General features: G+C 50.8%; 1 protein-coding gene across 1 annotated transcript; it reads right to left on the reverse strand.

The window, feature by feature from the left end:
- Window positions 1–256: 256 nt before the first annotated feature.
- LOC144604749 (calcium/calmodulin-dependent protein kinase type 1D-like) lies at window positions 257–17,286 on the reverse strand. The gene is made up of 3 exons (XM_078419380.1): window positions 17,210–17,286; window positions 8,264–8,395; window positions 257–335 (listed from the first exon to the last, which is right to left on the reverse strand). Exons 1-3 carry the CDS (start codon window positions 17,269–17,271, stop codon window positions 257–259), a joined length of 273 nt encoding a protein of 90 aa, XP_078275506.1. The 5' UTR covers window positions 17,272–17,286.
- Between the last annotated feature and the right edge of the window lie 508 nt (window positions 17,287–17,794).

Here is a 17,794-nt window from a genome sequence, read left to right on the forward strand (position 1 = left end):
CGCCCTCAATAGCAAGAATATCCTTCCTCAAATTTGGAGACCAAAACTGCACACAGTACTCCAGGTGCGGTCTCACTAGGGCCCTGTACAACTGCAGAAGGACCTCTTTGCTCCTATACTCAACTCCTCTTGTTATGATATTTACTGCTGTTGATTTTATACACATCTTTAATATCATCGTACACCTCTCTTAAGATCACGTTTCATTGCAAACAGCCTGAGTGCCAGGAAGCATTGAGACTCAAATGTCGTTCACTCACAGTTGCATCACCAGATACAAATGGTTCGGACTTTCATAGATGTCTTCTAGTGCCACTATGTTTTCATGCTTGATCCTGAAAGACAGAATGGAACGGATTGAGTTCTCGAGAATCAAAGTCATATAAACCACCCCCCCCCACTGACTCCATCTACACCTCATGCTGCCTCGGCAAGGCCAACAGCATAATCAAGGACCAGTCTCACCCCGTTCACTCCCTCTTCTCCCCTCTCCCATCGGGCAAGAGGTACAGAAGTGTGAAAACACACACTTCCAGATTCAGGGACAGTTTCTTCCCGGCTGTTATCAGGCAACTGAACCGTCCTCTCGCCAACTAGAGAGCGGTCCTGACCTCCCATCTACCTCATTTGGGGAGCTCCAGACTGTCTTTAATTGGACTTTACCTTGCACTAAACATTATCGCCTATATCCTGTACACTGTACACTGTGGACGGCTCGATTATAATCACTTGTAGTCTTTTCATTGACTGGATAGCACGCAACAAATGTAATTTCACTGTTCATCAGCTCATAGGTTCTAGGAGCAGAATTAGGCCATTCGGCCCATCAAGTCTACTCCGCCATTCAATCACGGCTGATCTATCTCTCCCTCCTGACCCCATTCTCCTGCCTTCTCCCCATAACCCCTGACACCCGTAACAATGAAATTCTGACTTGCTGCTGCATAACTGGCCCCTAAACACAATGCTGCAGATAACATACAATAACCTAACAATTAACAATGCGTTCCTCTCACCATCTGCACAGGAAAATCCCAAAGGTTACCACTTTTTTAACACTTGTAAAATCCTGACACATGTTTGTAGACACAAGGAACTGCAGATGTTAGTTTACAAAGATAGACATAGAGTGCTGGAGTAATTCAGCGGGTCAGGCAGCATCTCTGGAGAACATGGATAGGTGATGTTTCACAGAGTGCTGGAGTAACTCAGTGGGTCAAGCAGCATCTCTGGAGAACATGGATAGGTGACGTTTTACAGAGTGCTGGAGTAACTCAGCGGGTCAGGCAGCATCTCTGGAGAACATGGATAGGTGATGTTTCACAGAGTGCTGGAGTAACTCAGCGGGTCAGGCAGCATCTGTGGAGAACATGGATAGGTGACGTTTTACAGAGTGCTGGAGTAACTCAGCGGGTCAGGCAGCATCTCTGGAGACCATGGATCTCTGAAGACCCTTCTTCAGGCATGTGTTTGTGCTGCTTCATTAAGGCAACAGAAGACCATCATAAAGCGAAGATATGTGTAGGAAGGAACTGCAGATGCTGGTTTACACCGAAGATAGACACAAAGTGCTGGAGTAACTCAGCGGGACAGGCAGCATCTGTGGATCAAAGGAATGGGTGAATTCAGAGACTGAAGAAGGGTCTCGATCCGAAACATCACCCATTCCTTCCATCCAGAGATGTTGCCTGCCCCGCTGAGTTACTCCGGCATTTTGCATCCATTAAAAAGTGAAGATAATTTAATAATACTTTTTATATCAGAAAAGCAACAAAAAGATCTTTTTAATATCAAATGCTATGCCAGATAACTACCCATGTTGGTGAGATACAGCGTGGAAACAGGTTCTTCGGCCCACCGAGTCCACACCGACCAGCGATCCCCGCACACTAACACTATCCTACACACACTAGGGACAATGCTTCAACTTACCGAAGCTAATTAACCTACAAGTGTTTACGTTGTTGGTGGAAATCGAGGTTACCGGAGGAAACCCACGCAGGTCACGGGAAAAACGTACAAACTCCGTACAGACAGCGCCCGTAGTCGGGATCGAACCTGACTCTGTAAGCTCTCTGGCCTGTAAGGCAGCAACTCTAGACAATAGGTGCAGGAGGAGGCCATTCGGCCCTTCGAGCCAGCACCGCCATTCAATGTGATCATGGCTGATCATTCTCAATCAGTACCCCGTTCCTGCCTTCTCCCCATACCCCCAAACTCTACCGCTGCACCACCCTGCCACCCATAGAGTCATACAGTGTGAAAACATCTACACCAGTCCTACACATGTACCTGTCCAAACGCCTTTTAAATGTTGTTACAGTGTCTGAAGAGTGGTCTCGACCCGAAACGTCACCCATTCCTTCTCTCTGGAGATGCTGCCTGTCCCACTGAGTTACTCCAGCTTTTTGTGTCTCTCTTCGCTTTAAACCAGCATCTGCTGTTCCTTCCTCCTTACAGTACCTGGCTCTGGCCTGACCTGCTGAGTTGCGTAGGAAAATAACTGCAGATGCCGGTACAAATCGAAGGTATCACAAAATGCTGGAGTAACTCAGCAGGCCAGGCAGCATCTAGGAGAGAGGGAATGGGTGACGTTTCGGGTCGACACCCTTCTTCAGACTGAGTTACTCCAGCACTTTGTGTCCTTTCTCGGATAGGGTGGCTGGATCAGAGGGACTAGCATTGGTTGGCATGGACCAGTTGGGCTGAAGGGCCTGTTTCCGTGCCATTTCGCCCAGTGACTGTGCGATGAGTCAGATCAACAAGACTCGGTCTCAGGTGCTGGGTAGATGGAAAAGCATCTTTGAAGCCAGCGTGAGCTGTGTTTAACAAATGCTGTTTGAACAGCAGGTTGTCAATAACACCTTTTATTAATGTAGTGTGTTGATCTGTTGGGGTTCTACCTGCATGCCTGTCTCTGAAGACAGCCATTCCCCCTCACTCCCCTCCATGGCTAGAAGCCAATTCAAGAGGCATTTACTGGGACTGCTTGAAGGGAAGAGGCTGGAAACTCGCTGGAGTTTGGAAGGATGAGGTGGTGGAACCTCATTGAAACTTTCCAAATAGTGAGCGGCCTGGATAGAGTGGATGTGGAGAGGATGTTTCCACTAGTGGGAGAGACTAGGACCAGAGGGCACAGCCTCAGAATTAAAGGACATTCAGTTAGGAAGGAGATGAGGAGGAATTTCTTTAGTCAGAGGGTGGTGAATCTGTGGAATTCATTGCCACAGAAGGCTGTGGAGGCCACAAGTCAGTGGGTATCTTTGAGGTGGAGATTGCCAGATTCTTGATTAGTACTGGCGTCGGTGGTCAGTGGAGAAGGCAGGGGAATGGGGTTAGGAGGGAGAGATAGATCAGCCATGATTGGATGATGGAGTAGGCTCAATGGGCCGAATGGCCTAATTCTGCTCCTATCACATGTGAACATGAACAATATCTCGACCTGAAACATCTCCTATCCCATGTTCTCCAGAGATGCTGCCTGACCCGCTGAGTTACTCCAGCACTCTGTGTCCTTTTATCTATTAACTAGCTTCTGCAGTTTCTCTGCATCCTCACCAAAGCCTCCTCACCTGGTTCTGGACAGGTACGCAGATAGAACAGGTTTAGAGGATGTGGGCCAAATGTGCGTACGTGGGACTAGTCTAGATGGGGCATTTTGGTCGGTATGGACAGGTTGGGCCGAAGGAACTGATTTGCATGACTAAGTTATAGAGTCATAGAATGTGGAAACAGGCCCTTCGTCTCAACTCGCCCATTCCGACCAAGATTAGTTTAGTTTTGTTCAGAGATACAGCGCGGAAACAGGCCCTTCAGCCCAAGGTCTGCACCCCGCACACTAACACTATCCTACACACGCTAGGGGCAATTTAGAAACGTTATTGTGTACAGGGTGGGCCTGTTTCCCCACTGTATCTCTAAACTAAATTATTAGGATGGCACGGTGGTGCAGCGGGTAGAGCTGCTGCCTCACGGCGCCAGAGACCCGGGTTCAATCCCGACTACGGGCGCCGTCTGTACGGAGTTTGTACGTTCTCCCCGTGACCTGCGTGGGTTTTCTCTGAGATCTTCGGTGTCCTCCCGCACTCCAAAGACGTGCAGGTTTGTGGGTTAATTGGCTTGATGCTAATGTAAATTGTCCCTAGTGTGTGTAGGATAGTGTGAGTGTGCGGGGATCGCTGGTCGGCGCGGACCCGTGGGCCGAAGGGTGTGTATGCGCGCTGTATCTCTAAACTAAATTAAACTAAACTGTTCCCTAGGGAACTGCCCGTAATAGAACGATGTCCAATGCAGAAAATGGCAATGTAGTCCTGACCTTTACAACTAGCTTGCCTTGTCAGTGTGTTAAATAACACCTACTCACAATTAACCAACTTGACTTCACGGCTCGTTATAATCTCCGTCTATAGAAACTCCATTTCCCCATAAAGAGAGAATTACTGCTGTTGGCATTGCTCTGAGTCCACATGCCTGAGATGCTGCAGCAAGCAACATTTTCATTCTACCTGTCCTTTTAGAGTGTAGAAAGAAACTGCAGATGTTGGTTTATACCAAGGATGGTCACAAAGTGCTGGAATAACTCAGCAGGTCAGGCAGCACCTCTCGAGAAAAAGGGATGGGTGAAGTTTCGGGTCAGAACGTCACCTATCCATGTTCTCCAGAGATGCTGCCTGACCCGCTGAGTTACTCCAGCACTCTGTGAAACGTCACCTATCCATGTTCTCCAGAGATGCTGCCTGACCCACTGAGTTACTCCAGCACTCTGTGAAACGTCACCTATCCATGTTCTCCACAGATGCTGCCTGACCCGCTGAGTTACTCCAGCACTCTGTGAAACGTCACCTATCCATGTTCTCCAGAGATGCTGCCTGACCCGCTGAGTTACTCCAGCACTCTGTGACTGTCTTTGCCATCAGTGTGTGTTTGGAGTGGGATCCAGACTGAAAGAGGTGGAGCTGAGGTGGGAACAGAGATGGTAACAGATTCCGGGGATGTCTGTTCTGTACGTGTTGATTAATTGCTAAATTTCAAGTCTGATTGAATCCATGTTACAATCTGCGAGATACAAATCTCCAGCTCATCATTCTGCTGCCTTACTTATAAACAGGTCAGCGGCCAGCTCTGGGGAACACCTACACTTTAGTGCCCACCTGATGAAGTCTAATGAAGAAACGGAATCTGTTTAGTTTGGAGACACAGCACAGAAACAGGCCCTTCGGCCCACCGAGTCCATGCCGACCAGCGATCGCCCGCTCACACTTGTTCCGTGTTATCCCACTTCCTCATCCACTCCCTGCACACGAGGGGGCAATTTACAGAGGGGCCGATTAACCCACAAACCCGCACGTCTTTGGGATGTGGGAGGAAACCGGAGCGCCCGGAGAAAACCCACGCAGGTCACAGCGAGAATGTGCAAACTCCACACACACACAGACAGCACCCGAGGTCAGGATGGAACCCGGGTCTGCGGCGCTGTGAGGTAGCAGCTCTACCCGCTGCATCACCGTGCCGTAGTCAGACTCAACCTGGGTTCACTGAGCTGCCACAACGGGCAGGGCACTGACTGTTCAATACAGGGCCTCCCTGCAGGCCCCCTCTCTACACAGACCCCTGGTTAACACAGAAGGAGGGCACGAGGGGAGGGAGGGGGGTAACGATGGGGGGGGTGGGGGGGAACAGGGGGAGGAGGGGAGCAGGGACGAAGGGAATGAGTGAGGGAAGGGTGGAGGGAAGGAGGGGTTGTGGCCTCCATAGCCGCCTGTGGCAATGAATCCCACAGATTCACTACCCTCTGACTAAAGAAATTCCTCCTCATCTCCTTCCTAAAGGAACGTCCTTTTAATTCTGAGACTGTGCCCTCTGGTCCTAGACTCTCCCACTAGTGGAAACATCCTCTCCACATCCACTCTATCCAGGCCGCTCACTAATGGGTAGGTTTCATTGAGATCCCTCCCTCCCCTCATCCTTCTAAACTTCAGCGAGTACAGGCCCAGTGCCGACAAACGCTGAGTTCCCTGAATCTATGTTTCTGTAAATGCTGTTGGAAGTGGTGGAGGGAAGATTGATAACTGTTACAGAGGTGGGAGCATTGCCAAATGTTTTAATGCTTACTGTAGCGTATTAGTGGTTAGACAAACGGCTCAGCTTTTAACTGACCAAACAACTGCGTTACTGCCTCAGAAATATATTATTTGGGGGGAAAAGGAAATAGAAAGCTTTATTGGTGTTTGTTCATATCACTGACCAGATAGAGGGCTAGCTCCATGAATGTTAACGAGTTCATTGAAATCTTCAGCTATCAAACCAACGGGCCATTTCGGAGAAAACCCACGCAGGTCACGGGGAGAACGTGCAAACTCCGTACAGACAGCGCCCGCGGTCAGGATGGAACCCAAGTCTCGGGCGCTGGGAGGCAGCGGCTCTACCCGCTGCACCGCCGCGTTTGGTTCCTGTTGGCTCCTCAGCCGATAAATCGCTGGGTGCAGTTTAATAAACATTGGGAAATGCGCACTGTATCCATCAGTGGTTTAATTGACAATTAATCTTCAGTGGCTGATCATTAGAAGATTTAATCTGCTCTGCTCTGAGGCAAGGGCTCACACAGACACACGGGGAGGGGGGACTGGAGAGGGGGCGGTCTGTGGCCAGCTCCCTGCAGCAGAGAACACAGCAAGGATTTGTGTGTGTGTGTGTGTGTGGCTGTGTGTGTGTGTGTGTATGTGGCTGTGTGTGTGTGGCTGTGTGTGTGTGTGTGTGTGGCTGTGTGTGTGTGTGTGTGTGTGGCTGTGTGTGTGTGTGTGTGTGTGTGTGGCTGTGTGTGTGTGTGTGTGTGTGTGTGTGTGTGTGTGGCTCTGTGTGTGTGTGGCTGTGTGTGTGGCTGTGTGTGTGTGTGCGTGGGTGTGTGCGTGGGTGTCGGTGTGTGTGCGTGGGCGTGCGAGTGTGTGTGTGCATGTGTGTGTCTGTGCGTGTGTGTCTGTGTTAGTGTGTGTATGAGTGTGTGTGTGTGTGTGTGTGTGTGTGTGTGTGTGTGTGTGTGTGTGTGTGTGTGTGTGTGTGTGTGTATCTATGTGATTATGTGTGTCAGTCTGTGTCCGTCGGCACATATGTATCTGTGTGTCTATACGTGCATAGTGCATGTGTGTGTGTGTGCGTGCGCGAGTGTGTATGCGTGTGCGTGTGCATAGTAAGTATGAGAGCACACGGAAACACAAGGAAATGCAGGTGCTGGAGTTTGGACCAAAACACAAAGGGCTGGAAGAACTCAGAGGGTCGGTCAGGCAGCATCTGTGAAGAACATAGATAGATGATGTTTCGGTTCGGGACCTTTCTTCAGTCTCAAATTTGAAAGATTTTAAATTTAGAGTCATAGAGTCACATAGCGTGGAAACAGGCCCTTCGGCCCAACTTGCCCACACCGGCCAACATGTCCCATCTACACTATTCCCACCTTATAGTGTTTGGTCCATATCCCTCCAAACCTGTCCTATCCATGTACCTGTCTAAATGCTTCTTAAATGTAGCAATACTACCTGCCTGAACTACCCACTCCATCCTCTCCACATCCACTCTATCCAGGCCTTTCACTATTCGGTAAGTTTCAATGAGGTCCCCCCCCTCATCTCTAAACTCCAGCGAGTACAGGCCCAGTGCCAACAAACCCTCATCGTATGTTAACCCACTCATCCCTGGGATCGTTCTCATAAACCTCCTCTAGACCCTCTCCAGAGCCACCACATCCTTCCTCAGATAGAGGGGTAGGGTTGCCAACTGTCCCGTATTAGCCGGGGCATCCCATATTTAGACTCGGGGGGGGGGGGGGGGGGGGTGCTGTAGGCCCTGGTACTGTAGGCCCGGACACTGTAGACCCGGACACTGTAGGCCCGGACACTGTAGGCCCGGACACTGTAGGCCCGGGCACTGTAGGCCCGGACACTGTAGGCCCGGACACTGTAGGCCCGGATACTGTAGGCCTGGACACTGTAGGCCCGGACATTGTAGGCCCGGACACTGTAGGCCCGGATACTGTAGGCCCGGACACTGTAGGCCCGGTCACTGTAGGCCCAGGGGACACTGTAGGCCCAGGGGCCGCTGTGGGCCCGGACACTGTAGGCCCGGACACTGTAGGCCTGGACACTATAGGCCGGACAGTTTTAGGCCCGGACACTATAGGCCCGGGGCTGCTGTAGGCCCAGACAGATGTCACATTTTGTCCCTTATCTGGGAGTGAGGAAGTTGGCAACCCTATAGAGGGGTCCTCTCTCACCTCCGGAGAACGGCGATCTCATTCTCAATGCTGTTCTCCTTGCCCTTCAACGCCTTCTTCGGGATGCATTTGATGGCAAACATTTTGCCGCTGGTCCTCTCCTTGGCCATCACCACTTCGGAAAAGGCACCGCTGAAAAAATAAAGAGAGAGAGAGAGAGAGAGAAAGGAGGTCAGGATCGAGCACAGCCCTGGCGATTATCGTAAATGAAAACCTTACACACACGCAAGACAATCAAGACTTTATCTAAGAGCATCAATTTTTGTTTTAAAAATCAAAAGAAACTTTAATCAAAGGGCCTTCTTCAGTCAGAGTGAGGCCCAGCGCAAATTGGAGGAACAGCACCTCTTATTTCGCTTGGGTAGTTTACACCCCAGCGGTATGAACATTGACTTCTCTAACTCCAGACAGTCCCTGCTTTCCCTCTCTCTCCATCCCCTCCCCATTCCCAGTTCTCCCACCAGTCTCCGACTACATTCTATCTGTGTCGCGCCCCCTCCCCTGACATCAGTCTGAAGAAGGGTCTCGACCCGGAACGTCCCCCGTTCCTTCTCTCCACAGATGCTGCCTGACCCGCTGAGTTACTCCAGCACTTTGTGCCTACCCTCTGATCCAAGCAGCTTTCTGCAATACCTCCTCTGCATCCTCTCCAAAACCACCACATCCTTCCTGTAATGACTTTGTGTCAGAGAACAAATGTTATTAAACTCTGACGCGCTACAACTCAATATGTATACAACGCTACATGCATTTCTTACAAAACAATTCATGCAATGCAATTAAAAAATCTCATGCATAATAGACGTACAGTTCTGCACAGTGAAACATAGTTTAATAAGCCAAGGCTCCCATCAATTCAGGTTTTATTACATTTTTGATTGTGAATTAAACATTAAACACAAAGTATTAAAAAATTATTTTGCTGGGGGCAGCACATTGGCACAGCGGTAGAGTTGCTGCCTCACAGCTCCAGAGACCCGGGTTCCATCCCGACAAAGGGCGCTGTCTGTACGGAGTTTGTACGTTCTCCCCGTGACCTGCGTGGGTTTTTTCCGAGATCTCCGGTTTCCTCCCACACTCCAAAGACTCATTATCACCTTCCCCTCAGCCAGAAATGTGCCATTCTACATTACCTTGACCATCGTCCCCTTTGATCTGTGCTTTCACACCTTACCCTTCCATATCTCTGTGTCTCCCTCGGCCCTGACTCTCAGTCTGAAGAAGGGTCTCGACCCGAAACGTCACCCATTCCTTCTCTCCAGAGATGCTGCCTGCCCCGCTGAGTGATTGTTTAGGCCCCGGCAGGTGACTAGGCCGTTGCCGCACGGTTGCCGGGGTGTCGCGGGCACGGTCGTGAGTCGTCTTCAAAGAGTCGCAGCGTCTTTCTGGTCGTCGCTGGATCTTCAGAATGTTGACAAATATTTTGGCGACAGTGGGTTTGACGCCAATGAGCGTAGCTTGACGTCTCCTGACGTGGGCGCTGTTGTAGGTTGTCCCCAGGTAACGTAAGTTGGCGCCGGTGCGGACTTCGGTGAATTCCATTGGCGACTCCCTACGTCAACCGGCGACAGGCACCAGCGTCAAAACCGGAGGCCAAAATGACGTGAATTGTCTTCAGTTGTCGGCCGTAGCTTGTCGCGGGTGGACGTAGGTTGTCTTCGGTTGTCGCCTGTGTGGTCGTAGGTTGTCGTAGGTGCAGTCGTAGGTGGACGTCCTAGGTCGCGACGACTGGGTCGCCGGTTGTCGGTAGCTTCCCGTAGCTTGACATCGACTAGGTGGTAGGTTGTTGTAGCTTGTCGTAGACATTGTCGTAGGGGGGGTCCAGTCACCGTTTTTTGGGCGGCCTGCTATGACAGTCGCCGGCAGTCGCCTAAGAAATCGCCTACATGGGACAGGCTCTTACTCCAGATTTTGTGTCTACCTTCAGATTTCCAGAACTGTTGTGGATTTTATTAATAGACTAATAGCCTGATGCTAAAATTCAAATCCACAGAAACATCTGATTGTGTAAGAGCATTGGAGATTAGACTTAATGAAAGGCTTTAAACTCAGGCACTGACCTCTCCTAACCCTGCACTCTGGATTTGGAAGCAGATGATGAACACAGAAATAAAACTGGAAGTAACTAGCAAGGCCAGTGGCTTCTGTGGAGAGGGAAGGTTCATGGACCATAGTTCATGGTTTAGTTAGTGTAGGAAGGGCCTGCAGATGCTGGTTTATACCGAAGATGGACACAAAATGCTGGAGTAACTCAACGGGACAGGCAGCATCTCTGGAGAGAAGAAATGGGTGACGTTCCTGGAAGATGGGTCTTGACCCGAAACGTCACCAGTTCCTTCTCTCCAGAGATGCTGCCTGCCTGACCCGCTGAGTTACACCAGCACTTTGTGTCTATCTATAGTTCAGTTAGTTTTGTGCAATGTTCATGAATTTGTTAAAGGGCGGCACGGTGGCGCAGCGGGTAGAGCTGCTGCCTCACAGCGCCGGAGACCCGGGTTCCATCCTGACCACGGGTACTGTCTGTACGGAGTTTGCACGCTCTGTGCCTAACCAGAATTTTCTCTGAGATCTACAGTTTCCTCCCACACTCCAAAGACGTACAGGTTTGTAGGTTAATTGGCTTGGTATAAATGTAAATGGCCCCCAGTGTTAGTGTGCGGGGATCGCTGGTCGGCGTGCACTGTTTCCGCGCTGTATCTCTAAACTAAACTAAAACCATGATGGTTGTTGGGAAGAAGCTGTTCCTGAACCTGGAGGTCACGGTTTTCAGGCTCCTGTACCTTCTTCTCCATGGTAGCAGCGAGATGGGAGTGTGGCCAGGGTGGTGTGGGTCAGTGAGAGTGTGGCCAGGGTGGTGTGGGTCAGTGAGAGTGTGGCCAGGGTGGTGTGGGTCAGTGAGAGTGTGGCCAGGGTGGTGTGGGTCAGTGAGAGTGTGGCCAGGGTGGTGTGGGTCAGTGAGAGTGTGGCCAGGGTGGTGTGGGTCAGTGAGAGTGTGGCCAGGGTGGTGTGGGTCAGTGAGAGTGTGGCCAGGGTGGTGTGGGTCAGTGAGAGTGTGGCCAGGGTGGTGTGGGTCAGTGAGAGTGTGGCCAGGGTGGTGTGGGTCAGTGAGAGTGTGGCCAGGGTGGTGTGGGTCAGTGAGAGTGTGGCCAGGGTGGTGTGGGTCTCTGATGATGCTGGCTGCCTTTTTGAGGCAGCGCCTCCTTTTTTAGTTTAGTTTAGAGATACAGCGTGGAAACAGGCCCTTCGGCCCACCGAGTCCGCGCCGACCAGCGATCCCCGCACATTCAACACTATCCTACACACACTAGGGACAATTTCTTTACACTTACACCAAGCCAATTAACCTACATACCTGCACGTCTTTGGAGTGTGGGAGGAAACCGAAGATCACGGGGAGAACGTACAAACTCCGTACAGACAGCACCCGTAGTCGGGATGGAACCCGAGTCTCCGGCGCTGCAAGCGCTGTAAGGCGGCAACTCTACCGCTGCGCCACCGTGACTGCCTGTAGATCCCTTTAATGGTGGAGTTTTTCAGCTCAATGTGTTGCCTTGCATGTTGATTTTTCTTGTATTTAGGATTAATAGCCAGCATTAGTGCTGGGAAACCAGCTGGGAGACGTGTAGTTAAGCAACAAGGCTTTCTGAAGCCAGTTTCTCCATTGTTTTCAGTTAATTAACTAGGAGGCAATAATGGGATTTTAAAGGCAAGATTTCACACACTCGTGTACCATTGTCTTATTTTGGGATGATAATGCATCTTTAATATGTTCCATCAGAGATACACAAATCACTTCAAGATGAATGCGGATTATACTTGACATCCTAACAGCACTAATCATGAACAAATATCGATAGTTTCCAACATGTCCACCTCATTAGTCGAGACCCTTACCCAGCGGTATATAGAAACATAGAAAATAGGTGCAGGAGGAGGCCATTCGGCCCTTCGAGCCAGCACCGCCATTCATTGTGATCATGGCTGATCATCCACAATCAGTAACCCGTGCCTGCCTTCTCCCCATATCCCTTGATTCCAGTAGCCCCTAGAGCTCTATCTAACTCTCTCTTAAATCCATCCAGTGATTTGGCTTCCACTGCCCTCTCACTGGATGGATATGAATATTGACTTCTCTAAGTTCGTACCCCTTGCTCTCCCTCTCTCTCCGTCCCTCCCCCTCCCCAGCTCTCGCGCTCTTGAAATAAGCGCTAGCTTTGTGCATGCCTCCCTGACAACTGATTGGACTTGCAAATGAACTTGATGGGAATCCTGCACCAGCACTCCCAGGTCCCTCTGCACCTTGTCAGCGTTGCCTGGTCTACCCGGCATTCCTGCTACCAAAATGCACGACTCCGCACTTGGACACTTTTGCATCTGGTCTGGCCCGTGCCTCACTGAGGAAGCAGGCAGCCTGTCAGCTATACAACCGACAGAAGAGACAAATGGAATCCCTTTCTGGCTGATCTATTGATGGGCAGCGGGAGGCTGGCATCCTGAGAGCGTTTACAGAGCGAGCTCCCGGCTGCAGTTACAGTCAAACAAGGAGACGGCACTCGATGAAACGACAAGTCAATTGCAGTACTAGATTTTGTAAACTGATGTAAGTGGAATTCATTATATCAGATATGAAATGAAATCGCTCGAGTCAGATCAAATTTATGCTTCTCATCCACAGTCTGAACAAGGAAGGGGTTTCCCCAACAATGGGATCTGCAGATGCTGGAACCTTCCACGAAGTAAACGTCACCAGTAACGTCCCGACCAGTCAAGTCAAATCAACGGCCAGGAACGCACAACAACGCCTCTACTTCCCCACAAAGCTTGGGAAGTTCGGCACGCCTCCTACAGCTCTCACTATCTTCTACAGATGCGCCGGTTGCAAGCTCCATACACAAGGCCGAAAGAGATTGCAGAGAGTTGTGGACGCAGCCCAGACCATCACACAAACCGACCTCCCTTCCATTGACTCCATCTACACCTCACGATGCCTCGGCAAGGCCAGCAGCATCATCAAGGACCAGTCTCACCCCGGCCACTCCCTCTTCTCCCCTCTCCCATCGGGCAAGAGGTACAGAAGTGTGAAAACGCACACCTCCAGATTCAGGGGCAGTTTCTTCCCGGCTGTTATCAGGCAACTGAACCATCCTCTCATCAGCTAGAGAGCGGTCCTGACCTCCCATCTACTTCACTGGAGACCCTCGGACTATTTTTAATCGGACATTATCTTGCCCTAAACGTTATTCCCTTATCATGTATCTATCTGTACACTGTGAATGGCTCGATTGTAACCATGTATTGTCTTTCCGCTGGCTGGTTAGCGCGCAACAAAGGTTTTTTACCGTACACCGTACACGTGACAATAAACTGAACTAAACGGAACTATTCTTCAGTAAAGCACGAAGTGCTGGAGGAACTCTGTTTTATTTTTTTCTCGGCTGGACACCTTCATCGAAACTTCAGAATGAAGCGTACACTTCATTATGTTATCTGTCCATTCACAAAACAGAAGGTGTTGGGGAAACTCAGCGGGTCAGGCAGCATCTGTGGAAGCAGATGGACAGGCAAAGCTTTGGGTCGGGACCCTTTTTCGGACTGATGGAGTCGGGGGGAAATTTAGCCTCCACAGCCGTCTGTGGCAATGAATTCCACAGATTCACCACCCTCTGACTAAAGAAATCCTTCCTCATCTCCTTCCTAAAGGAACGTCCTTTCATTCTGAGGCTGTGCCCTCTGGTCCTAGACTCTCCCACTAGTGGAAACATTCTCTCCACATCCACTCTATCCAGGCCGCTCACTATTCTGTACGTTTCAATGAGGTCCCCCCTCATCCTTCTAAACTCCAGCGAGTACAGGCCCAGTGCCCACAAACGCTCATCATATGTTAACCCACTCATTCCTGGTATCATTCTGGTAAACCTCCTCTGGACCCTCTCCAGAGCCAGCACATCCTTCCTCTGACAGAGTCATAGAGTGATACAGTGTGGAAACAGGCCCTTCGGCCCAACTTGCCCACACCGGCCAACGTGTCGCATCTACACTGGTCCCACCTGCCTGCGTTTGACCCATATCCCTCTAAATCTGTCCTATCCATGTACCTGTCCAAATGTTTCTTAAACATTGCGATAGTCCCAGCCTCAACTACCTCCTCTCGTTCCATACATCCACCACCCTCTGTGTGAAAAAGATACCCCTCAGATTCCATAACACTTCAAATACGCTCTGACCAATGTATGGTGAAGCCTCAGCATAACATTGCTGTTCTTATATTCTAATTATATTTTATATTGTAGCAAGTGTGCACAACACAAATGGCCAGATGATGAAGTGAGCAGTGCCCGCTAAGAGTACACCCCGATAATTGTCTTCACGTCTGCAAACTAACTCCAGTGAAGGCAGCAACAATAAGCTTCACAACTACTGCTGCCACCAAACACTCGTGATCCTGTCACCTACCGGCACTTCCCCAACAAAACATTGTGCATCTCCACACCTCCAAATGTGGGAATCAAGATTAATACAGTCTTTCCGCTGGCACGCAACAACAACCAATCACTGTACCTCGGTACACGTGACAACAAACTCAACTCACACTGACTGCACAGAAAGTGGAGGAAGGAACTGCAGGCGCTGGCTTAAATCACAAATAGACACAAAGTGCTGGAGTAACTCAGCGTGACAGGCAGCATCTCTGGAGATGGGGAATGGGTGACGTTTCGGGTTGAGACCCTTCTTCAGACTGATGTCAGGGGGGGTGGGCGGGACAGAGATAGGATGTAGTCGGAGACAGGAAGACTGGTGGGAGAACTGGGAAGGGGGAGAGGATGCAAGGGCTAATGTCAGAGTGAGGCCCAGCGCAAATTGGAGGAACTGCACCTCATATTTCGCTTGGGTAGCTTACACTCAGCGGGTCAGGCAGCATCTGTAGAGAACATGGATAGGTGACGTTTCACAGAGTGCTGGAGTAACTCAGCGGGTCGGGCAGCATGGCAGCCGTCCGGCCCGGGAGGAAGGTTGTATGCAACATCCATTTGGCGGTGCCCGGGCCTCCGGACCTACACTGTCCGGGCCTACAGCGTCCGGGCCTACAGCGTCCGGGCCTACAGCGTCCGGGCCTACAGCGTCCGGGCCTACAGCGCCCCCTGGGCCTAATATGGGACAAGGGCGGTCCCATAAGGGACAAACCAATTTAGCCCAAAATACGGAATGTCCCAGCTAATGCGGGACAATTGGCAACCCTAGACTTCAGTGAGTTTATACTTGCACACTGGTCAGTTTTTTTGTGTTGTCAAACTTGAAAGGGTTCAAAGAAGATTTCCATGTTTCAGTTTGAGTTTAGTTAATTGTCACCTATACCGAGGTACAGTGAAAAGCTTTTGCATCCCAGAGAGCTGTGAATTTGTGGAATTCTCTGCCACAGAAGGCGGTGGATTTAAAAGAGAGTTGTAAATTGCTGCCTGACCCGCTGAGTTACTCCAGCATTTCGTGCCTATCTCCGGTATAAACCAGCATCTGCAGTTCCTTCCTACACTGTAGTAATCTCATTGCAACATGTAAACAGGAGATATCCTTCCCAGTGGCGTACACACACAGACTGTGAAGTAGGCCTTAGAGTGAAATAATGCAGACAGAAAACGAAGCAATCTAATATGATGGTGACTGTGAGCCTGCACGGTATTTATTATTCTAGAGCAGGGCCCAAACGGATTGTGTGTGTGGTTGGGATGGAGACGGACTCAGCGGGTCAGGCAGCATCTGTGGAGAACATGGATAGGTGACGTTTCACAGAGTGCTGGAGTAACTCAGTGGGTCGGGCAGCATCTCTGGAGAACATGGATAGGTGACGTTTCACAGAGTGCTGGAGTAACTCAGCGGGTCGGGCAGCATCTCTGGAGAGAAGGAATGGGTGACGTTTCGGGTCGAGACCCTTCTCCAGAGGATCACTGGTTGGCGTAGACTCGGTGGGCAGAAGGGCCTGTTTCCACGCTGTATCTCTAATCTAAAATAAAGACTCACATACTAGCAGGGAAAGGTCAAATCCATTCTGCAGTAAAGAGTCGACTGATTTTGACAGGCCAGTAAAAGCTGATCCGATTAATGCAAAGCTCTTGTGTAACACAGAGAAATAGCGGCAGGGATGCTTACGAGAGGACTTGCTCCAAAGCACAGGGTTTGGCGGCTTGTGTTTAGGAATTTTAGCTTGGAGATACAGTGCAGAAACAGGCACTTCGGCCCATCGAGTCTACAACAGGCCGACCGGCGATCCCTGCACACTAGTCCTATCCTACTAGGGTTGCCAACTTCCTCACTCCCAAATACGGGACAAGGTGACGTCACCGCCCCGCGCCCCACGTGACCTCACCCAGCCAGCGGCCACGTGCTCCCGCTCCACCAATGGCGGCCGCCTGGGCCGGGAGCACGTGGCCGCTGGCTGGGTGAGGTCACGTGGGGCGCGGGGCGGTGACATCACCCTTTGTCCCTTATTTGGGAGTGAGGAAGTTGGCAACCCTACTAATACGGGACAAGGGCGGTCCCGTACGGGACAAACTAACTTAGCCCAAAATACGGGATGTCCCGGCTAATACGGGACGGTTGGCAGCCCGACCTCCTACACACACGAGGGACAACTAGCCAATTAACCGACAAACCTTTGGAATGTGGGAGGAAACCGGAGCACCCGGAGAAAACCCACGCAGGTCACGGGGAGAATGTACAAACTCCGTACAGACAGCGCCCGTAGTCAGGATGGAACCCGGGTCTCTGGCGCTGTGAGGCATCAACTCTACCGATGCGCCACCGTGCCGCCCCGAATGTTCATACCAATGGGTTGTAGGTTACCGAAGCAGAATATTTGCTGCCGTGAATGGTTTAATTTTACAGCAGGTTGTAAACTGAGAGAGGGAAGATTTAAGAGGACCCCGAGGGGCTTAGTAACAGGCCCTTCGTTACCATTGATCATTGATCACCCGTTCACACCGACCATTGATCACCCGTTCACACACTAGTTCCATGATATCCCGCTTTCTCATCCACTTCCTGCACACTAGGGAGACAGAGAGAGAGAGAGAGAGAGAGAGAGACCTCAGACTGCTGACTCACAGCGCTCTGCATTCATTACTCACTCTGCAGTATTAACATAGAATAGCACAGCGCAGGAACAGGCCCTTCGGCCCACAATGTCCGTGCCCACCACCATGCCAAGACCAACTCTTACCCGCCTGCACGTGATCCATGTCCCTCCATTCCCTGCATATCCATGTACCTGTCTAAAACCCTCTGAAACACCACTACCGTATCTGCTTCCACCCCCACCAGTTCCGCCCTGGGCAAAAGGCCCTGACTGCCTACCCTATCTCTGCCTCTCATGACTTCATACACTTCTACCAGGTCTCCCCTCAACCTCTGGCATTCCACCAAAATGGGCGTCACGGTGGCGCAGCGGTAGAGTTGCTGCCTGACAGCGAATGCAGTGCCGGAGACCCGGGTTCGATCCCGACTACGGGCGCTGTCTGTACGGAGTTTGCACGTTCTCCC

Source organism: Rhinoraja longicauda, chromosome 23 (genome assembly GCF_053455715.1).
Source record: "Rhinoraja longicauda isolate Sanriku21f chromosome 23, sRhiLon1.1, whole genome shotgun sequence".
NCBI lineage: Eukaryota > Metazoa > Chordata > Chondrichthyes > Rajiformes > Arhynchobatidae > Rhinoraja > Rhinoraja longicauda.

Coding starts and splice junctions, on each gene's coding strand:
- LOC144604749 (XM_078419380.1), bottom strand. CDS start 17,271: ATGGAACTAGTGTGTGAACGGGTGATCAATGGTCGGTGTGAACGGGTG. Junction 8,396..17,209: donor CGGGTGATCAATGATCAATG/GTAACGAAGGGC, acceptor TTATTTTTTCAG/CGGTGCCTTTTCCGAAGTGG. Junction 336..8,263: donor GAGATCGCCGTTCTCCGGAG/GTGAGAGAGGAC, acceptor TCTGTCTTTCAG/GATCAAGCATGAAAACATAG.